The sequence below is a fragment of the Meleagris gallopavo genome, chromosome 2 (genome assembly GCF_905368555.1).
Source record: "Meleagris gallopavo chromosome 2, MGAL_WU_HG_1.1, whole genome shotgun sequence".
Lineage (NCBI taxonomy): Eukaryota > Metazoa > Chordata > Aves > Galliformes > Phasianidae > Meleagris > Meleagris gallopavo.
The window spans coordinates 105,181,805-105,205,770 of record NC_139405.1 but is presented as its reverse complement, the minus strand read 5'-3'; the positions used below and the strand labels follow the sequence as shown (position 1 = coordinate 105,205,770).

The 23,966-nt window shown below is 41.3% G+C and overlaps 1 protein-coding gene across 1 annotated transcript in view; it reads left to right on the top strand.

Annotated features, from left to right (window-relative positions):
* The window catches only part of INTS9 (integrator complex subunit 9), a 71,052-nt gene that overhangs the window by 44,165 nt on the left and 2,921 nt on the right, over window positions 1-23,966 (top strand). The window contains exons 12-15 of the mRNA XM_010708087.4: window positions 3,480-3,651; window positions 8,875-8,999; window positions 10,258-10,425; window positions 21,331-21,429. Coding sequence (XP_010706389.1) covers window positions 3,480-3,651; window positions 8,875-8,999; window positions 10,258-10,425; window positions 21,331-21,429 — 564 coding nt within the window. The remainder of the gene's footprint in view (window positions 1-3,479; window positions 3,652-8,874; window positions 9,000-10,257; window positions 10,426-21,330; window positions 21,430-23,966) is intronic.

Below are 23,966 nucleotides of genomic sequence, written 5' to 3'. Positions count from 1 at the left end.
GTCATCCACACATTCCTTATTCATTGATAAGAACCACATCTGTTCAAAATTCTGGATACAGAACACGCTCACAAAAACACATGGAGTAAATAGCAGTGTATTTTGGCTGACTTCAATAAAGGTACATGAAGGCTCTAGAGATTTATCCTGTTTATAGCAGCAGTTGCTGACCCTGTAAATCAAGTGTACTGCTTTAAAGCGAATAATAACCATTTGGGATTTAAAAAAACACAGCAGTCTTTTGTCTCAGTTCAGTGCTTTACCATCCTCTATCTCTTAAGCTTTCAGTCAATAAATGTTCTTTATGTACAAAAAAATGTTCTGAATGTTGTTTACAGAAATCAGTCCCGTTTTGAAAATATGGACTGACTAAATGCCAGATATTGGCCTTGGCCCAGGCTTGGTTGGAGTTCTGAACGGGGCACAATAATGACAGTTGTGCTTATACAACCCTTCTCATCTGTAGGTATAAAAGACCCATGCAGATCATTACAGATTTAGTCCCGTTAATGATTTGTGAAATTTTGTTGGACTTGTTTTGCAAGTTCAGCTCCACAGATTTTTGATGGGGTAATTAGAAAAGATTTTGCTCTAGATAATAAAATCTACCAGCTGCTTTATCACTGGAGTGAGTAGAACGTCTCTAAATTTACTTATGTAGCCTTTCACCCCTGCTGTGTCCAACTGTGAGAAATGGAAATTGTGGGCTACAGTATGGAGCTTCTGGGGGTTTACCACTCAAGATCTTCTACTATTTAAAAAAAAAAAACTGAAAAGTCACCACAGCTCAGGAGATGGTGCTGAGGATCCAACATAGCCGTTTCTCCTCTTGACTTAGCACCCCAGTTAGAAGCAGGGCACCACAACATTATGCTCAATGATTTGTTGCTGAAACTTAAAAAAAAAATCTCAATGCTCACAAAACTCAAAGTCCTGAAAACTGTATTAGTGGTCCTGTGTCTCTCCCTTCAAGTATTAGGAAGGAATTTGAAGCTGCCATAATGCTTCGATAACAGCGCGGCTTTTTGTGTTTATGAACATACAGTGGACACTGGTATGGGGGCAGTGAAGTAGGTGCCACGTGTTAGCAAAATCTGAGTGCTGCTGTGTGCAAATATGTGTAATGTTGAGGAAGCTGAGGATCAGGATGCTGGAGGAACAGTTAGAGACTTTCAGAAGCATTATGTAAAAGGCAGTGTGAAGATGTCTTTCATGTAGCTGCTGACTTTAAGTTTAGACTTGTGGTGTCACATATTCCATTTGGTCTTTGGAATAGAAATTGCATCCTTCTCCACCCAATTGAAAGTGCTTTTGCAACTTCGATTTGGCACTTTTGATTTCCCATTTTGGCAAAAGACAAAATTCATGGGTTCATTTCCTTCCTGTTCTTCTAAATGCCAGTGATTTTTTTGTGGCATCAAAGTTGTTTTGCCCACTGTCTGCCAACCTGCAGTTTTTGTTACTGGAGCTAAGTTTAGATTCTAAATATTGCACTCCAGATGTGTTAATCGGAAATCTTTACCAGCCTTAATTACAAGAGTGTTTGCAAGATTGAGTGCATATTAACTGCAGTTATTGGGTGTATTTTCAATTTTCCCTTTTGAAGACTAAATAGCAATTTGATGTTACTAGTAAGCTGCAGAGTGTAGTGGCCCAGCTTCCTTCTTTGTGACCCAAGGATCCACATGGCAAGAACAGGCTGTGTCCACCTGCACTTTCCAACTTGTGTCAAACCCCAGAAGCAACGATACCAGTCTTCTTCAATTCCAGTCATCCAGGTACTGTGTGGCAGTTTTAAACAGAATGAATGGGAAGCAAAATCACAGCAGAATATTTGCTGCTAGTAATTTAAAGTAGATCAAGCTCAAAAGAGAAAGATACAAATATTTGCACCTGCGTGCAACCAGCTTTCAATTACTGAGAGGTCATTGAGGGTAAGTTTGTACATTATCTGTTCTAGCACCAAAGCGTACTTTTGGGTAGTGCCAGCTAGAAGTTGAGTATAATAGGGTTGATATTCTAAATTCAATTAAGAACCTATTGTGTAGTAACCTTAAATTCTAAAGTGCTTTGTTGTGCAATTATTGCCTAGATGCTTAAAGATATACCAGAATTTTCAGCTTTCTTTTCATACCCATGTACACATGTACGTGCACAATCTGATTTAGATCTACCGTGGCAAAATATAACAAGTAGAGGAGAATCTGAAAAGATGAGATGCAGTTTTGAGAGAGCAGAAAAGTTGCTTGTTTTAATGTTCATTTTTAGTTCCTCTTTTGGAAATCAAATATGCTACAATGAAGAGAAACATCTTGAGTGACAGAGTTTCAACTAGAAAGTGATGATGCACCCATCATGTTATGACACATAATGAAGAGCATGCTGTTTGCTAATTAGTGATACTGTCTGGGGTTTCAGTGCACAACTGTTGCTGAAATGTGTCACTGAACCGTGCATATGTGAATTCTGTAGTTTGGGCAGTGTTGCATGCATGGCAGGAGTCAGCAATGTATGGAGAGATCCTTGAGAAAAAGTTTCTCCTATAAAAACTGGCTGGCCGAGGAAGTCTTGCTCCTGGTGTTTTCTTAGTTGTTCAGCATGTGATTTCATTGCTTTAAATCACATCTTAAAAAAAAAAAAACATGTTTAAGATTATTTTCATGGTGGGGTTGGGAACGTGTGTCTGCCAAGAAAATACTTGCATAATATTACATGGAGGTGCACAACACACTAGTCAACTGTATTGCTTTTATGTTAAAACTTGCTTTACAGATCAGAAAACAGAGACAGGTGATACAAAGCAAAATTCTCCTTCGAATAGTGCCTGGGTAACTAAACTTCCTTATCTTAGTAAAGAAATCTGTTCTGCATGCATAGGGCATGCATGTATGTTACACTCTGCCACCTCCAGTGACAAGTACTTCTTATTGTTCATTGTTATTACTCATTTCAGTGACAGAGAGGAGGAGACAGTCTGTTCTTTCTTGTGCTTTTCCAGAAGATTTGGCTTTGTTTGAACCCGTTACACGGATGAAACTCACAACAACGTACTGCTGAGGGCAAAATTGCCTGGTATTGCTGGGATGCAAGAAAACCAGGTTAAATGTCTGTACCCAGAGCTCGTGGCAAATAGGAAAAAGTAGCTTGTTTTGAGTTTGGCAGCTGAGCACTTTGTTCACTCCAGGAAACTCTAAGCAGGGAGTGTTTGCAGTTTCCTCTCAGTTTCTTTACTGGTACCAAAGAAATGAGAGTAAGAACTTGGAGGCACCTGGCCCCATGCTCCAACTTCCTTTTCATAACATTTAGGACAGTAATGACTAAATGTACTGGAAAATCTAAGGAATATGCAAGAAGGGGCTCTATGATGAAATACGAATAACCTGTAGAATATTTATAATCACATGTAAATAAACACTTGGAATTACAGGGCACAGAAGCATGAGAAGTTTGTAATGTCTGAATTTTTGTTTTTGTTTCAGCTGATTCAGACAAACAAATTAAAACATTATCCCAGCATCCATGGAGACTTCAGCAATGACTTCAAGCAGCCATGTGTCATTTTTACTGGGCATCCCTCTCTAAGATTTGGGGATGTGGTTCATTTCATGGAGTTATGGGGAAAATCTAGCTTGAACACTGTTATATTCACAGGTAAGTAAAATGTGGTTATCATTATGAAATTAGCAATAAGTTGTGCTCTGATGAAGTGTGGCTACATCCTGGGAGCTTTACTTATTTCTTCTGGAGCAGAAGTTTCTGACTCCAGTAAGAGCTCTTTTAAATTAAGACCCCAGAATTGAGTGTAATGACAAATGTAATTATTGTGCCATTTAATTCATTTTAGCCCTGCAGAGCCAACCTTTGCCATGCAGAGTCAATCCTTGCCATTTCTAAGCAAAACCTTTGTTGTGCACAGCAGTAAAATGTCTACAGGAAATTAATTTTTGGATTAGAAGCAGCTGGCTGCAAGTTAAGCTCAGGCAAGACCTGTCTCCATACTCCATTGGAATCAGCAGCCTTTCCTCACACCTTCTCCTGCCCTTTCATCACAACCTCGGACTGCTACTTGACTCCTTTGTAACCTTGTACAACCAGTCTGCTTCTGAAGGTATTTCTGTACTGTCTGCTGGTCAGTAAGTGTTCACCTCATGCAGACTTAGCAGCAGTGGTTTATGCCATTGCTGTCTTTTGGTTGAACTTTGTTTTTCAGACTCCTTTTAGCTGACGGACACATCTGTATCTGAAGCTGAAGGTACAGCTCCAACTAAAAACCTGGGGAGCTATTTCTCAATGACTCAGGCTGCCTGGGACACAACAGCTCCATCTTTGAAGTTCCTTCACTTGTCCCAGAATGTTTCTAATTTTAATGGATTTAATGAATCGAGCGCTATCCACCTCAGAGTGAGCTGTGGTCTCTGATCCTAAGGACAGCTGCATCCCAGGACCATGCCAGTCATTAACAGCAAGACAAAGTATTTGAAACAGAATATGAAGCTTCTGGGAGATTAGCAAAAGGGATGCCTCTTACAGTTTGATCTTCTTTAGAAATGCTTCAGCACCCTCCCTTAAATGACATTCTATCTGAGTGCCTCTCTTTATTCCCTGTGTGTCATCCAGACAGAACCCTACAGTGGGCACTGTTCAGACATGATCATTAAAGCCATTGCTACAGGTTTTATGTGGAAATAATTCTATTATAAATAGGAGAAGTGTTAAGTATAATTCTCAGATAAAAATGTTGTGAATTTTGGACTAGGACAAAAATAATTAGAAATGGGGAGGAGAACACTGAGTAATTGATCAAGCCTATTCCCACAGCAAGTGCGTGATGGAGTCCCACTGTTAAGCTTATTTTCCCCCTCTTTTTAGTGAATAGGACTGCTGGGAAGCATGTAACCTCCTAAAGCAAAGAGATTTGGAAAAGGGTTCATTCTTTCCTTCTTCTTCTCTTAACTAGTGATTGGCAAATCCTTTTGACTGTTTTACAGTATTGGTATGAAAACACATCAGAGTATTGTGACACTGTTATACTGGTTTGGAAAGGAAGGGTTACTGGTAGATTTAAAGCAGCATGTAATTAGTACATACTTCCCTCCTGCAAGAGGAGGGAAGATACAAGAGAGTTCCTGCTGAGCAGATTAGAAACTTCAGTTTCAAGACTGTTTATGCTGGTACACAATGCCACAGCACTCACTTCACAGAATCACGGAATTGTAGGGGTTGGAAGGGATCTCCAGAGATCATCAAGTCCAACCCCTCTGCCAAAGCAGGTTCCCTACACCAGGTTGCACAAGTAGGCGTCCAGGCAGGTCCTGAATATCTCCAGAGAAGGAGACTCTACAACCCCCCTGGGCAGCAACTTCGTAGATGTTATGGTGCCCACCACTCCTGCCCTTTGGGGTAATGTCAGGAAATAGGCCCTAATTAGAGTAAGCAGTAAAAAAGTAGTACAGATATAAATTATTTTGGAAATAGTCATTCTTACTCCATTTGGGACTTCAGTTAAAACCAGAGAATGTACACCCTCTGCTGGGTTGTGTATTTTGTGAACTTTCAGGAAATCAGTGACATTAATCATATCGTGCAAGTGCTACCCACCATCAGTGAGGATCTCAGAAACTGGTCTTTAATGGCAAAACATCTTATTCTGTGCCTTCTTGTAGGAAGAGAGAATTGATCTTTCCATAGCAAGCTAATCCTTCCATGAAATGAGGAAATAGAACAGGCTTCTATTAGAGCTTGGCTCTGTCAAGTTGTTAAAATGTCCCAATGGAGGGCATAACGACTTATGGATACTTTAGGCCATGGTCTTTGAGATTAATTCCCAGTCTATACTTCAAGTAAATCTCCAGTTGACATTTATGTTGGTTGTAGTGACCTTGGAGTGCCCAGTGATTCCAGGCACTTCTTGTGGTTTGTTACTTAAAGTTGTCTGTGTCTTTTTGTCTTTAGAGTCTATCTCTGTCCATAGGCATATATACTCAGCAGGATGTTCCTACCTCTTTATGGCTGTCTCAGCTGGAACAAAGACTTATTTGTCTGCAGAAATTCCTAGCAGATTAAATTCTCCTGGTCTTAGCACCTCCAGTGGAAATCTGGAGCACTTCATTCTAGGATTTTTATTATTAAATTATCTAGCTTCTCCTATTTTGAGATAAAACTGCCTGGAGTAATGGGAGAAATATGGTCCATTGAAGGAGTATGTGACAGCAGATCACGTTCTAACTTCTCCTGTTGAAGGCTCATTGTTTCTAGTAGTTAGGACCTTTAAACTACAAGGCAGTCATACTTAGTCATAACTAAGTCATAACTTAATAATTATGATAGTGCTTCTTTAGTCCACAGGAGCTAGCTAGTCTCTAGCTTTCCAATTTGAAATGTAAGAAACAACTTCAAGAGAATAAAGACTAGCACAGCAGCCAAGGCAGGACACCAGCTGTGAGTGAGGCATAGAGCTGCTCTGCTTGCTTGTGTCATCTGCATATGTTACCACTGAAGCAGCATTGGATAGATTATTGATTAAACATATTGAATTCTACTGAGCCACAAGAAGTTCTAGAGGAAAACACGATAGAAATAGTCCACTTCTTGCTCTCACTCTGATAACAGCAGCGCGTTAAAAACTGACTCCCTAGGAGATCTTTAAACAGCTCATGCATGCCACATTAGTGCTGTACAGTGGAAGATTTTATAACTTTGTCACATAGTTGTAAATCAGATGTCTTAGGGAAAAAGCTAAAGACCTGTAATTCTCTCAGAAAATGTGTTCTTGACGAGTACTGCCTCCCATCATGCAATTGAATTCTGTTTTTTTAGTGTCTTCAAAGTAGCAATTGCACTGTATCACGATTTCATGTTAAGACTAGCTCCAGTTATGTTTTCACATGTTTTAAATGTTGGAAGTCCTGTGTTAGAGTTACAATTTCGACCTTAGAATTTGGGTATTGGAATTCCTCACTTTTCCATGCCTACTTATGTCCTCAGTACTTGCTCAGAGAGACCGTAGGTTTGGTGCCGTTCTGGAAACATAGGGCAAGAAATACATGTGTAGATTATCTGAACCTACTGATTCAAAAATATGTACTTTGAGTAGTTGCAGCCTCATGACATTTTCAGAAACAAACAGTCAAATCTGTGTCATCCACACTGCCAGATGGGATGGAAAAATTCTCTTCTAATAACTTTTTAATTTACCGTGTGCCGTTTCGTTGTACATCTTTAGCAGAGTGGTTGACTGAAGTTTTCTTTCTTTTTCCCCAGCATATTTTAAAATGTCCTCTGGTTTAATCCTATTTGACAATAGTTTTTCAACTGGCTACTTTCTCAGTAGTCTTATTATGCATTGCTATTTATTGCCTCTTTTTGCATTACTGTTTTTGGGCTTTGATTCATTGGCACTAGCACATGTGCTTTTAACTAGCATGGCTGTTTGCCCAGTCTAAGTTCTGTTTCATCTTTGGCAATTCATGGCTTTTGAGGCATCCAATAAGATATTTTCGTACAAGTATCATTTTTTGTTAATATTTCTCACTTAGATGTTCCCAGGCAGCTACACTGACGCTTGCTTTAAACTCAGTTAAATTGCCCCTTTGACAGTTCCAAACATGTGTATCATTGGTTGATATTATTTCCTGTTCTCACAAGGTAAATATAACCACATCATGACCACTGATACTTAGATGTATCAGATTTTTAGGCTAGCAATTATCTTTACCAGTCGAATGAGCTCCAGTATTGAATGTTGGATACCATCATGGATGCTCTACATCCATTATAAAATGCTAAGGTCATTATTTTTTGCTGTCTGCATGACAAAACTGGTTCTCTGATTCCTCCCCTGCCCCAGCCAGGCCACCCAGAGCAGAGTGCCCATGTCCAGGGGCTTTGGAAGATCCCCAAGGAGGAGAGTCCACAGCCTCTCTGGTCCCTGTGCCACAGCTCCACACCCAGCACAGAAGCACTTTCTGATCCATGGATCCTACACCACGTCATGTATCAGACCTTGCATTTTTGATCCACGCACCAAAAAATAGTAAAAACAGTATTATGTGTTGTATTACTCTATGTGAGTAAAAGTACATTCAGTGCATGGCTTTTTCCTGGCACACCACCAGTCTCATTTTTCGAAGTCAGTGCTAAAAGTACAAGGGGAAATTGAGACTTACTAGATCTAGTAAAGATATCAACTGAAAACACAATCACAGCCCATCTCAGCTTCTGGGTAGCCCCTAATGTAAGCAGCCTGCAGTTCATACTGACCTGTCTCTGCTGACATAACTGGAAGGCCCAATTTCCTTCCATTTCAGTAAGAGAGCACCTTACAGATCCTCTTTGGTTGTATTAAAATGTAGACCCTTGTTTTTCCACCTACCACTTAGATAGAAAAAAAAAGATGCTGGAGAGAAAAAGGGTTGCAAGGTAATGTGTTTGCAGGAAGGGACATTTGCACAGGTTTAGCCAAGATACAGTCTTTGTGCTACATTCCTGCCACAGTGAAAAACAAGCTGACATTTGGGTTACCTTATGATACCAAAACTTAGACATCTTGCCTTCTTTTACAGGATCTTAAATGATTAAAAAATAAGAGGTAATGGTTTTGCCTTGATTAAATTTGTTATAAAAATCATGCAGTAATGTGTTCAGATGAAGTAGTATTGCTCTGTAGCTTGATTAAGGTAAGTCTAATTGGGGGATTAATTTTCATCAGATTAACTGAAAATATTGGATGGGGGAAGGAAGGAGGGAAAAGAAATGTATAGCAGAATTAGCTTTGCTATAAAACAGCTTGTCTAGACTGGAATGTGGAATGAGAGATGAACCAGGCCACCTTTGTTCTCAATAGACATTCCATATTTTCAACATTTGTCTTTTCAGAACCAGATTTCTCTTACCTGGATGCTCTGGCTCCTTATCAACCTTTGGCCATGAAATGTGTTTACTGCCCCATTGATACAAGACTGAATTTTATCCAGGTGTCTAAATTGCTCAAAGAAGTCCAGGTAATGAGTTCTTATTGCCTTTTCTTACGTTTCTTCACACATTCATCTGAAATAAACAAGTTGGTTGTGACTGTTACGTTAAATAATGGCAAAATAAGATAACACACAGGTTTGTTCTCTATAAGAGAGCACAGAGAATGAGAACTTTTTCATTGTTCTTTCCCCTGCTTGTTTATATTAGCCTCTCTGTGTCTGATTCAGCCCTAATGTAAGGTGTACCAAGCGCAGATCATCCTCTGTGCCCTCAACTTTAACCATCTCCTCCATGCCTGTAACTTAATCCTGCACTTGATCCTTGCCATGATTCTGGCATTGCTGCTTTGGAGTCTCACTCACATATTACTTCCAAATCGACTGCTTTTCTCATTCCATTTGCACAGTCTGTCCTTCTTTGTCTAGGAAGAAGGGCAGAGCTTTCAGGTAGTCTCTGCTTCTCCCTGCTTCTGCTAAAATTTGGATTCTGACTCGTGACATCATTAAATTAACACCCCCTTTTTTTTTTCTGGCTGAGCTTTTCCCTTGGATTTGTCTTCAGCTCATCATACACAAAAATGCATGTTCTTCCAAACCTCTTGATGTCTCGATCATCCTATCTGCTCATTCTGTGACCTGGCTTGTCACTGCACAACTGGTGGAAATTACATTGCCTGTTTTTCTTCCTCCATGTAACTACTGAAGTATGCTGTTCCCAAAGCAGCTGGCAGAAACTCTGTCATATCCTTTGGCTTCCTTAAATCCTGTGGTGATCCCTGTGGTAATCAGCTTGTTTATGCTTTGTTAACGCATTGCTGACAAGTCGTGAAAACTCGGAGTTGCCTATTTTGCTAACGTTTGTGCAGTCTTGTGCTTTGATGTGTTTGCCTCACTCCATGCCATTTTGTGATGGTCTGCACCACTGCTGTACTTGCTTCCAATTTTGATGACAAGCATTTGGATGAGAATGCTGTTGAACATTTTAATTTTTTTCTCCCCTTATGGCAGCTAACATATCTGCTGATATTGATGTAGTGCTTAAAGATACAAATTTAGGCCTTGTTACTCTGGGCAATGTCTGTATACAAAGTAAATACTGCTTGTTCCTTGGACAGTTTGTTTCAATCCTGATTGGATCTTGTGGTTTTCATCTTTTTGATGTTGTTTTCATAGAGTTAAGTTAGCTTGCTAACATCAATCTGCAGACCTCCTTATGGCAACAATTACAGATGTAGGGCAGAACCGACCAGGCATTTCTGTAAGTCACCACAGTCCTCTTTTCCAGCCTCTCCATGTAGTTTGCCCGGAGCAGTACACTCAACCACCACCCTCCCAGTCTCACCGTACAGATTTGATGATAGACTGTCAGCCTCCACCAATGTCCTACCGCAGAGCAGAGGTCCTGACTCTTCCCTATAAACGACGCTATGAGAAGATCGAAATCATGCCAGAAGTAAGTAACAAAAGGTGGGGAAAAGATGAGGCTTCTGCTCGTACTTTGAGCTGCATTTCAGTAGCCAATTTGACTAGACATAGCCTGCATCTGTGATTTACTCTTGACTCTGAACACACAAAGCATTTTTTGTCAAGTAGAGTGTTAAAGCATTTTTGAAGGGAATTTCATTCTGTAAATTAAGAAGAATTGGAGAAAAATGAAACATCATGGGCAAGTAAAAGGTATCTTCAGGTTAATTGTTCTTTGCAGGGACACATCACGTCTCCAACTGCAGAACAAAAGGCAATCTCTGCTAGCCAGCTGTGAAGAAAACCAGTTATTGCCTGCTTACAGATGGGAAAGCAGAGACACTGCAGTTTGAATTAGTAGTACAGGGCCATGAAAAGGATTGAGAGAGATTGGGAGTTAGTAGCCAGGACTTGTCTTTCTCCTTCCCCAGCTGTGCCTGCTGTGAGAAATACCCTTTCCTTTCAGTAGTAGTATTCAGGTGAATGTTAAAGACACTGCAGTAAAATGGTTCATTTGTGTTAGAACGGTTTCAATAAGTGGTTAATTCCTATGGACTCCCAAAATCCGACAGGTAATGAGCTGTTTGTAGCCATCTATAATGTGGACTGCTTATGGCTGCAACATCTATTAATAATTTATTACACCCATAAATTTTATACAAATGTGCTCATAATACAAAAGGTGATCCATATTCTAGCAGATATGATATTAAATATTTTTTTTAACAATTCAGTCAACACAAAGGTGTCCTTGGATCAAAGATGACAGTGACATTTTACAAGAAGGTGTTACTGCCCTCTGGATATTGAATATACAAGTCTGCTTTTCATCAGAGACCCAGCTTGCAGCCTGCCTGCTGTTTTGATTCCTCTGAAGCCATTGGTTTTTCCTTAAACTCTGAGGTTGCAAGTGAGGCTTTATATGTGAGCCTATCCCTTGTCAGCCTGGTGAAACAGGTGGGTATCAGCTTCTCTTGCAAACAGAATGCAAATCAGCACATATGCTAGAAGTGAATATTTGCCAACCCTTGTGCATTGTGAAGTTCCTAATAGAGGAGAGGGTTCTCTAAATCATAGCTATGCTGGTGCATGGGTTTTGTGCTCTGTCAGAGTCCTCCTGGATGATTTGCACAAGTCCAAATATAAAATGCAACTGAAAGCAGAAAGAGTGAACACAAAGGCACTAAGTACTGCAGAGTTTCCTGGCAGAATTTATTAGTCCAAAGGCACTGCTATGCTCATAGGGCTAAAGCATCAGAAAACGAGTCAGTGGTTCTTTTGCTGGGCTGGCTGTTTGCAGCACGATCCCTTGCACTTGAGGCTCAGCAGGCTTTGTGGATTCAGCACCAGTAAGAACATGACTTCTATTTCTCAACTCCAGATCTCCTTTTTGTGCCATCTCTCTAAAGTGAAAAGATTCTTTCTACAGATTGTAGTAAAAATGGTACATGGAAATAATAGTGCTTCCCAAAACTGCTGGGATGTCAGAGGAAGGGTACATGGTACACAGTGTGGTATTCACCAAGCTGGGACTGGTTATCAAAAAAGCATGCAGAAAAGAAAAACAGGTTTCTACTGCATTCACTTCAACTCAGAGTTATATGAGATGCATATATAAGAACATTGACAGAAACTGCCTGTTTTCTCCTCTGTCAAATATGTCAAATTGCTTTCATGCAGGAGTCCTAGCTTCAAAGCTGTTTGTCTGCTCAGGGCGTGGAAACATCTCTTGTGATTTTTCACATCCAGGTATTTCCCCTAGGTTCCGAAGCTGTTCTTCTCAACTCAATGCAACAAGCTACTTGGTGTATAATGGCTCTCCTAAAAAGGTTAAGATGATACAAAAATAGATCAGAAGGCTGTTGTCCTGCCACACTGGGGCACAGTGGAGGGAGGGAAGTACTTCCTTCCCTTAGGGTGTTCTTTGAGAGTCAGAACGTTTTTGATGAGAGCTAGGCAGTGATTCAAGGGTTTCAATAGGATATCATTCCCCAGCACTGAGGTATGCAAATCATCCTCAAAAAGAGATCTTGATCATTTTTTCCAAGGGAACTTGTTAGAGGAGTAGTCATGCCAAATTTGTAGTGATCACAGACTGTCTCCCTGAACAATCTCTTTTTCAGCAGGTGTTCATGGCATCACTGTTTGAGGCTGATTTTTGCTTCCAGCTTGACCTGCAGTGAGGTGATAAGGCAGAGGGGGGTTGGGATGCTGCCTCCCACCCTTTCTTGCTTTGGTCTCAATCTCAGCAGCATAGCTGAAAACTGCTGAGAAGTGTAACTACGTAATCTCTCCTATTCTGTACAACAGTCAGTCCTAAAGGATTGGTGATTTTCAAGTAAATAAGAGAAGGATGTCTGTTTTCATTCCCTGTATTATCTTTAATGCTTACTACCTAAATAAATAGTGGTACATTCTTACCTCCTGAGTAATTTTTTGTGGTAGGCTTGCCTCATTTTCTCTCCTGTTTGACTGTCCCTTTGTGCAGAGGGATCATTAGGACACTGGTTTATAAAGGCTGGTATGGATAGGCTGTTGCTTTCAGGCAGGTTTACATAGTGGTAGCAAAAAAAGTTAGCTGTAACTCCCCTATCTGCTGGGCTGGTTGTGCAAGACAGAATTGCAGATATGATCAATGAAGTTCCCCCACTGGAGACCATTTACTGCTTTATGTTCTTTTTCTGTAGTTTCATCCAGGAAAACCTCTTTAAGGGTGCCTGAATACATAGATTTTCTGTACTGCAAGGAAAGGGCATTTGTTTCACATGGGCTACCACCAGCTCTGAGGTTGTGAAGGCTTAGGTGGCAGCTGGAAATGACATGTCAGGGCTCCTGGCAAATCTTGTGAAGGCTTGTTATTTGTCAATAACATGTTAGCCAAAAATGAAGTCTTGACCAGGGCCCTTTACTAACATCCACAGTCCTATTTCAGAAATGGAGATGTGTTCAAGCCTATGACTCAGTTTTTAGAGCTTTTGCAAACCAAACAGTTGGCTCAGCATGGTTTCAGTCACTGCAGACTGACAGCACGGTAGTGTGAAATTTCCTTACCAGAACTATTTCAGTGGTTCAGATTCTGGCCTGCCAGACTCCTGTAATGTACTGATGGGGCTGGAGCTTGTCTGCATTTCAATCACTTCACCAAAGTGCAGTCAGGTCAAAGCAGGGCTGTTGTATCATAATGAGATTTACTTTCAGAGCAGCTTTTGTTTAGAGAGAGGTTTTAACAGTCCCAAGGCATCAGGCTGAAATGGCTCTCAGGGGTATTACAGAAGCCTTTACACTTCAACGAATTTGTTCTTCTTAGCATTTGCTTTTCACTTTTAAAAATAATTTTTTTAAAAAGATTGCTTCCTGGAAATTGGTAGGTATTGTCTGTTCACAGGAGAATGATGGGAAAATAGAAAACACCTTCTGGAGCAAACAGATAAATTAAACAGTAGTGTTTGAGCAAATAATGTACCTCCAGTTTAATTAGAGCTGAACAGTGATGCGGATCACTTGATTTCAGCAGCAGACTGACTTCAGTGAGGGCTGTTTTTAAAACATCCTATTTGCAAGTTCTTCAGGACACAGGCCAGTACAGGAGAGTGTGAATGTGCAGTGCACATTCCAACATGAAGTGAAATTACAGGGAACTGCTGCAGAGAAAACAGACACTTGGCAGCTCATTGCGGTTATGTAGCTTTCATTCTGTCCTCCTCCTGTCCTGACTTCTCTTTCCACACACAACTTTACCAATTCTTATTCAAGAGAAAGAGTGGTGAAAAATGCCTTCCATCTTACCTCTCCAACTTCCCATTCCGGGCACTAAAAAGTTTGATTTCTGTCTTTCTGCAAACCCTCAACTTATTTTGGTGACCCCACTTTATCCATTCTCCTGACATTTCTCTTCCTTTCTCCCCAGCTTTTCCTACTTGTATAAGGATGCTGTAGTCTCACTTATAAAGTAGATGTGTTTCTTTCTTTCTTTCTTTTTTTTTTTGCTGCATCTTTTCCCTGGTTAGCCTCATCCAGAGGCTGTTCTATTTAGATCAAATGAAGCTCAAATCTGCTTTTCTACTCCCGACCTGATTTTGCCTGTCCACATTAATATCTAGATTTGTTTCTTCATTTCTGATGTCTGGCTGTAAGGTAACAGTCATTTTTGATGAGGTACTCACCTCTTTTTTTCCAATAAGCTTCAACAGTGTCTCATTCTGACCCACAAACCGGTTACTATATTGTAAATGTTTTGATTGATGCCCTTTTATATCTTTCAGATGATTCATCTTTTGCATCTATAAGCTAGTTGCCTTGGCTTTGAAGGTATTTTGCATCCTTGCTTGCCCTACATGTCATTTTTCATTCAGGTCTGGGGCTAATTACTTCTTCTGATGATTCCAACTTCTTCTGTCCTCTTCCGAGTGCCTCAGACAATTTGTTTCCTGCCTGCTTCCAGGCTATGCAGCATACTGATGAAGAGCTCCATTAAACAACCATAAATCTACTTCATTATACTTTTTAAATGGCTCCTTAAAACTGTCTCTATGCACAGTATAAGCAAAAAGCTAGAGGTTAGCTTTTATGTGCTGACATTTTATACCTACAGTCCCACTCGGGATTGTTTCCTGTTGGTTGTTCTGTGTCCTTCTGTTTTTGTCTCTGTGGTTTGAGATAAAGTTCATCATGTTGATCTGGTCCATTAGTGGGACTTTCCAATAGTGCATAAGTGCAAGCAGCAGAAGTAGAGATGAGAGCTGCCTGCTCTATGTACATGGAAAAGAAGAGGTTTGTTTGATTGCTTAGAAACACAGGAGTACCCCTTCAGCCTCCACTTTATTTCTCCACCAGATTTTGACTCTACAGAAGACTGAATTTAAGCTAGAGACTTGTGCAAACAATATCCACAACTTCATGTATTTATGGCATGATCCTTCATTCACTGAGGTTAATGAGACCTTACAGTGTGCTGCAGGGATCTGTCACAGACCCACAGGGAAGGAAAGGGTTTGGGTTATTTAATAACCCAACCATCTCATTTAAAGCACTTGAATTACATAAAATCTGAGGCAGAAGCCCCAACAAGACATGACGCTGATAACCCACTAATTATTACATAGATGAGCTCTTAGTTCTGGGATGTTTGCTCTTCTCTGTTGGAAATGCCCTTGTTCCATTAAGTCTTGTTAGAAAGATTCCCCAGGTAATGTCTGTTCTGCTGTCCCATGGCTTACAGATGCTTGTCACCTAGTTTAATGTCCTGGTTGGTTCACAGGCATGTTTGAATCTCTAGGCCTTTCCCATTGTGGTGCAAGTGTACAACCACATATCTTTTTGTTTCCTCTGCAGGATCAAATACTTGCAAACTTCCTGCACTCAGACTCTGCCTGGTTTAGCAGATGGTACAAAGCCAAGGCTGAGTCTGTGTGATATGCTGGCCCACAGTGTAATCTCTTGTGCATTTCTCTGTCTGGTTTTGAGTGATTTGACAGTAGAGCTTCTGGCACTTCAGTAGTGAAGGGATAAGAAAAGGCAGAGAGGTAGGAGGTGAGGTAGATTGTCTTCCTCTCCTGACACTGCCTTCCAAATAAAACTGAGTGACAACGTGAAGACAATGTTTTTTCCTTTTTTCTTCTTTTTTTTTTTTTTTTCCCCACAAAGCAGGCTATACAGGTCCTCACTCCCTGTAAACAAAAGGGTATTATACAGATTTTAAGCATGTGGAGTATTTCTGTTTCTACTGAAGATATACTGGGAGAGTGCTTTCTTGTGCGTAATGGATATCAGAAGGTGGGTCTGAGGTGTGAGGTGTGAGGTGTGAGGGAAGGGTGGAGGCTGAGGCAGGTTGTCCGTTGTTCGTGCTTTGCTGAAGACAACTTAATCTAAAAACTTCTGTGAAGCTGTTATCACTCAGCTCAAATGGACTCCCTCTAAAGACAGGAAGGTCTTACAATCTTTGCGTTTCTTTAATCCTTGGGACAGGATATTTTTCTCTCATGTGTGAATTGCATTCTTTTTAGGGACTGTGATCTAGGTGGGAATCTCCTCACACCTGGCAAGTTCCAGGACTGTAAGCAACCACTTCCTCCTAGAAGTACCTCATGGGTTACAAGGCCAGAGCCCATGAGCTGCAGTTCCTAATAGTGTTTAAAATGTGCCTTCTAAAAAGGCACCAGCTTCCAATTGTGAAGACTTGTGCCCCTGCTGTTCCCACTAGAATGCTATTCAGAACTCCACAGTCTCTGCTGGCTAGAAGCATTCTAATTTCTAGCCTACACTATTCATGGCTGATCTGCACACACTTATTCTCAACATCATGTTTTAGCATAAACAGATTTTCTCTTTTGTTGGTGTTGTTCCCTGTAGTGTTTATGTGCAATAATCAAATTCTGCTTTTAGATTTCTTTTGGATTTTCTTTTTACCAGGCTAAACAAGCTGAGATGATTTAGTTTTCTTCTTACAAAGCAGTTTCTCCTGCCTAATTTACCCTTCAGTGTATCCTGCTTAAACATAAATTACCCAAAATTTACAAGTAGTTCAGATGAGATCTTGCTGAGCCCAGTATAATAACAAAAGCTCATCCTTGCTTGAACTACCTGATATTTTCTAGAGATGCATTTTGCTTTTTCATGACTGTGTCACCTTTGTGACTCTGTTCTCATGGGATGGACTAATATCTGTGGACCCTTCACCTCTGGCATTTCCAGCAGCTGACAGCTCAAACCAAAGTTCTGTATTAGCCCTGTCCATGGCCTTGCATTTCATGCTACTGAGTTTCATCTTGGTTTTCCAACTCAAATTCTAGAGGTCATCTAACTCTTCCTCTATGATAGCCTGATCTTTCTTTCCAGTTAAGGGTGCCTCTGCAAAGTACTGAACACTCTCTTTGTTCTGTACTGAGGTCATAAGTAAAAACTGGATGCTAGTAGGCTCCAGGCTGAGCCTTGTGAAGTTGCAGCAGCAGCCCAGTAGTTGACACCTTTCCTTTCACTTTCCCCATCTTAGGGCTGCTGTAGAAATCCCCAGTTCCCATGTAGTGCCTTGCCCAGTGCACTGTGGCCAAGGTGTTGAGTTTATAATGCATCTGTCCTGCCCAGTGGTATCACAGCTCTATTTCATGTCTTTAATTTCTCTGTTTTGATCCAGAGTTGCAACTGTTGGTGCTGCTTCTAATGCAGTGATGACATACATTTATGTACAGTTTGCAGACCTGGTAAATAGCACATTTAATGCTGATGTAAAAAAAATCAACTGTGCCCCTTCCTAAATGTGCATGCTATGATCTATTGTACACATCAGTGTATTTCAAGTCTTAAAACTTCCAGGGATTCTAATTACTGGTAACGGTGTTCCTGCTGATTTCCCTTCACTATAGGCCTGAAGGGTGAAGATCCAGCTCATCTCTCTCAGCAATTCAGCCTCAATTTGTTTTTAACAGTGGGAGTTTCAGATCCTATCATCAGTCATTGTTAGCTCTTCATTGCCACTAGGTGACTTTTTTGCCCGTGACTGAAGACAGTTCCTGAACAGCAGTCCAGGGGGAGTTGTCCTTGAGGAAGGCTTTAGTAGAGACTTCAGAGTGTGACCTGGTCTGCATGCGTTGTCCTTCTGCAGTAACAACCATACTTTGGCCAGCTACAGTCAGTAGGCTGATGTGACACACGTCAGATCTCATTTCCTTGTGGGAAATGTAATCCTACAGGGAAGTTTCAGGTGCAGTTTATGGTAAGAATGTTTTTTTCCTGTTAGGATGTAGGTGGGGAGCTCTGGTCGTAGAGAACTTACTTTGGCTGTCCAAGGCTCACGTGGCTGCACTCGTGACCAACGCTTGCAGTTTCTTACAAGTGAGAGTTAATGACTTTTGCTTTTTGGTTAGTCTCTGTTTTAATCTTTGCTTAACAGGAGATAATTTAAAAATTGAAATACGCAATACACATAACACACAAGTTTATCTGAAGGCAGTCCAAGTGCTCATCCATATGCATGGACTGATTAATGTGCTGTTAGTGCTCAGTGCCGTGCGGCTCTGCTTTCGTGGCTTTCCCAATGCCATTATGTGGCATCACACTAGTGATAATGACTGCAATGAAGAAGCACTTATTCTTGCATAGTGGGGGGCTTTTCAGTCTTAAAGACAAAGACATAGCAAGATCCAGCTACTGAAAGTTGGACAAATTCAACCTTGAAATAAGACGTGGTTTCCTAGCTGCAAGGAAAATTAAAGTTTGGAACAGCTTGCAAGAGGAAATGGTGGAGTTGCCACTGCTTGGAATGCAGACAAAATTTGCTATCTCTCTGAAAAAGGTTTCTTTAATCCAGCATTTTGGAAGAGTTCTGTGACTTGAGATCAGTTGAAAGGAGTACAGCAGCACTGTCTGGTGTTAGTAGGTGAATGGCTAGGTGTGATTAAATGACCTTTTTGGTTTGGGTCAGTGAATTTCTATAACAAAGGGATTGGCCACAACATGGAGAGGGCTGCGAGATGAGGCAGTGGCTTAGAGGAGATAAAATTGGACGTCTGTCTAACTGTCTTTTTGACTGTTGATAATTAAAGTGTTGTTGCTTACTAACTGTCTGGTTCAAATGTGCATAGATGTTAATACCAAAGTATTTCAGAGGCAAAAGAGGACTTTGATTCTAAGCAGCTCTTTGTTTCTTAAGGATCTTTGTCCTTACAGTGTTTATCATTTTGCCATTACTCTTCTTCGTTAGAACCTATTTTCTATCAACCCTCCTCTGGAATGCGGTGGGAATGGAAAGTGCCTTTGAGCAGACCGAGTGCAGCATGTCACCTGCTGCAAGTTTTACTGTTTTTAGTTCCTAGGAGAAATCCAAAGCAGTGATTATCGTTGTATTTTTTTTTTTTTTTTCATTCTCTCAACCTTCAGTAACAGACTGTGAAGGCTATATTCAGATTTCCTGCTTTAAAGGTTTTAAACAGAATCCCAGAGAGAGAGCTGTGTGAGTTGCTCCATAAAACTTTGATTTCAAAGATTCGGTAAGTCCAAATACGTGCAAAATTCAGGAGATTTGAATGCAGCCTTAAAATGTCAGTGTTTTTCCAACACAAACACCTATCCAATTGTTTTATTTCAGGGAGGTGCTCTCAAAATGTAGGCTGCATCTTTCATAGTGTAGGTAAGATGTTCAGACACTGTTAGAAGTTGAATTGTGCTGCTGCTGAAGCTAACAGAAGAGCCTTCTCCATGTTTTGATGGCAGAGGATTAGGCCACTAGGAGTGCTCTTGGACACGATGTTCATTTTTTCCCCTGTCCACTAGGATTAGTGCTTTGTAGTCATGCAGTAATTACCTACGTGATTGGAACTTACATCAGGCACAAGTACTTGCAGTCAGGTACTGCTCCCTGAAGTTTCTTGGAAAGTGGAACGATTCAGTTGTTCTGCTCTGTCAGTTGCCTGTTTTGGATCCTGATGAAAACGTACTGGATGTCCTTTGGTAAAGAATTCAATCTTCCATTGCCTCAAGCACACTTTCTCTGAAATGAGAATATACTACGCTTTTCTAAAACCCATTCAATCTCTATTCCTGCTTCATGTATCTGGCAATCTAAAGAGAGCTGGCAGTGCCTTGCTGCCAGGGCAGTGGTGGTAGCTGGGACTCCAGAGCTCTGCACCACTGATGCATGACAGTAAGAAGATGAAGTTTTCAGAGAGCTCCTTTACCTTAAAGCAGAGCTCTTCGCATCTGGCTCCAACTGGAGATGCCATGTGCTTGAAGGTGAAGGGCACTAGAGTTGAGATGAACATTGTCTTGTAGAGGCACTTTCTACCTGAAATAGAATGATGGACTGGGGGGTTGGGAAAGAATAGCCAACAGTCTTTGCTTGTTAACTGTCTTCACAACTGAAAAGTCCTTCCACCCAAATGATATAAAGTGTGAGCCAGCTTAACCATTTTTGTTTTGTGAGGCACCTGCAGTGTTTCCTCTCAGACATAGAGCACACTTTGATTGTCTTTGTCTTTAGGTCTGCAGATAATAGAAGCATGCTTTACTGGGAGTGATGCTTGGAACCTGCTTGGGCTGCTGGCCCTGCATATTGATAACTGTTCATTTAGATCTCAATCTTGGCTGCAGTCATAGACAGCCCTCCAGGGCACCTGGTATCCAGTAACTTGTCAACTAGAATGCCTTCCAAGTAAAGAACATCATTTTCAAAGTTCATGAACACCCTTTTCTGCAGAGTTCCTTTGGAAGAATGACTGGAAGAGATGCTTCCCAGCTGCCCAACTTCTGCAAGTCTCAGCAGGTGCTGTCCTGCCCACTCCACATGTACTGCCAACCCCCTCAGTGCTGAGGATCTTGGAAGGTTGCCACTGAAATTTAAAATTGCAGCCAAGGCGTAATTTTGTTTTTTTTCAAATGAGAATTATATAGAAGGCAGTGGAAGAGTTCTTATGCTGGGTTGTAGGGAAAAATGTCAAACCAGTCAATAGAGCCAGTGTTTTATAGGACAAACTCTTCTTCCAACTGTTCTGCAGCCTGAATGCTGCAGCTTTAAGGAGCTGGAAGGAAACTATTCTGATTAATGTTGTATATCAAGGTAACAAAAATAACAAATGCTGCTGAGTTAGACTGAGTTTTACTGATCAGAATTATTAATAAAGCAGTTGATGTCCTTTTAAACGAGATTTCTCCCTAATTGCCTTGTTTTGGAAGACTTGCCCTAGTTGCTGAAAACCTTTCATTGCTCTGATAACATTCAGTAACTTAAGATCCAGAAGTAGGAATAACCAGGTAAGAGGAGCACTCTGTCACTGTACCAGTGGGTTTGTGTTTACAGTTCATTAGTCCATGTTTAAAAATATCCTCCTGCCAATTTAAATCACAGCTGGATTCATACAAGTTTTGAGATTATCACTTGCTGAATAAAATCCTTCTTTTGCTTTAGCTTGCAGATTCACTTGTGCCCTTGGAGATTAAGCCTGGCATTTCCTTAGCAACAGTTTCTGCCATGTTGCATACTAAAGACAACAAGCATGTTCTGCAGGTACAGTATAATGGGAGAGGGAGAAAAATATCCTTGCACAGGGTTTCCTGCCATCTGGGACCCCAGCTGTTCTCATGAGGCAACCCTTCTAACAACTCTTTCCCCACCAGAGCAGCATTCCTGTCAGATGCTTTGTCCTGGCATGTGCAAGTGAAGAATTACACTTGGAGGAGAGAGTGTGGTGCATATAAATCTCTCTACCCTATTTTCATTGGCTGTGTGCCCAGCTAAGATAAAAGGGAAAGCGAGATTATACATGAAGAGAAGCTACACATCATGGCTGCTGTCTTCCATAACCTGTACACCAGGATCAGCATCACCCAGCTTCTCACAGACTTCAAGTTGAGGGTCGGATGGGAAGGAAGATGTGAAAGATCAGACACTTGGAGAGTCTGTGTTCTTTAAGTTGCTCTGTTCCCCAGGAATCAGATAGCACGTCCTTTGGAGTGAACTCCAAAGATTAAGTGAGGAGAAAATCCCTCCTTTTCTGCTATCTCCTTTACACTGCCATTGCAATTCCTGGCATTAGTGCTGTACATGGAGATGATGCCTGGTGGAGCTGTTGAGCAGGAGATGCCTGGTCACCTTTCTCTGTTGATGCGTGAAAGTGCAGGGAACTCAGTGAAGCCACACATTTCATGATGCTGCCTGTCCCACTGGGCAGCAGAGCTGGGCTGAGCCTACAGCACTTGAGAAGAGGACCTGATATGTTGTTACTGTATGTGTTGCTAGTGCAGGGACATAAGGAGTGGTTAAAGATTGACATCAGTGCACAGCAAACCAGATACCTAATTTTTTCAGGTCAGTGCCCTAGATAACACTAGGCAGCTAGAAAAATCAAAGTATTCAAATATGACTGGTCTGAGTCTACTTTCTCCTTTATGTTTTGTTCATTTGCCCAGGGAGGTGGTTGAGTCACCATCCCTGAATGTGTTCAAAAACAGTTTGGATGTGGTGCTCAGGGACATGATTTAGCAGAGGGCTGTTAGAGTTAGGGTAGGATGGTTAGGTTGTGGTTGGACTTGATGATTTTTAAGATCTTTTCCAACCTGAGCAATTCTATGATTCTCTACTCTGATTCCTGATGCCAAATTAACTTAGAGGTAGGCATAAACTTCAGGTAAGCAGCATCTGTGCCTGAGAGCCCTAGGAGCTACAGAACCTGTGCAGACAAGCTCCAAAAACCTCAACCAGTCAGCACAGAGCTATGCAGTGATTCATGCCTAAATAGCATCCTGCATGCACCTTGGTTCATCAGACTTCAGGATAAGTGGTTGTTTATGTGAAGTGACACCCTGTCTGTGGAACCAGAGCCTGAGCAGGCGGCGTTTCTTTCCCAGAGATGAAAAACACCCTTCCTTTTCTGTTGAAAGAAACAGATGGATATCGCAGCAGCAGGTTCAGACATGGTGCTGCACACTGGGAGAGATGTGGAGTTGAGAGGAGCCCAGTCTGTCACCTGAAGTGTACAGAGCACAGCACAAGGCATCAGGACTGCCTCAGGCAGATCCACTGTGGTATACAGACACATCTTTGGCAAATAGTCTTGCCAACATTATGGAGAAGTTTTTTCCATCGCCTTTTTCCCAAGGACTGAGTTGTTAGGTCACTGGGAAAGTCAAGTGCTGGTACATCCTCAACATAACTAGCTTGGCACAAGGCACGTGGACATATTTTACAAAATTATTTCCTCACTGCTCTTATTCAGGAATCTATTTCTCATCTCCATGAAATGATGAGTACTCAGTTAAGAAGACTCCATGCCTGAGTGCACAGCATCATGCAGCGCCAGGTTAGCTCCCCCTCCCCCCATCTCCCTGCTAACAGAGGAGTCTCTCAGGGATGAGTTAAAGCAGATAGCTTCCTGAAGAACCTCAAAGTTATACCCAGATCACACTGCAGTGATTTTTCTGGCATTGCAGCATCTCTCATGCGTGTCTGGATTCAGTTTTTTTCCTAATGTCTCATTTTTCTGAGGCCAGTGAGAATTAACCCATTTTCCTTGTTCCCATGTAGCTGCTTCGCTCTGAATTTGCCTGTTTCCCAGCACAGCATTTTTTAGGCTGTGATTACCATAGAATCATAGAAAGGCTTGAGTGATAAGGGACCTCAAAGATCATCTAGTTCCACCCCTCCTGCCACAGACAGGGTTACCAAACACTACATCAGGCACCAGATCAGGGGCCCATCCAACCTGGCCTCGAACACCTTCCTTGATGGGGCATCCACATCTTCTCTGGGTAGTTTCAAGGCAATGACTTCTTCAGGGCTTGTTCATGGAAAATACTTCAGAGTACTCAAATGCAGAAAGCTTCAGCTCTGAAGTGAGTCAGACAAAGCTTTATAGATGCCAGAACTTTGAACTACCACTGCTGATTTATTTCTATAAATGCTGTGCATGCAGAGCAGCAGTGTAGGCCATTGCTAGGGTCTCGTTTCCCCTTCAGCACTGCTGTGTTCCCCTTCGGTCACTGAAAACAATATCAGTATTCCTTTTCTCTCTTATGTGCCTGTTACTCCATCTAAATGATAATAAG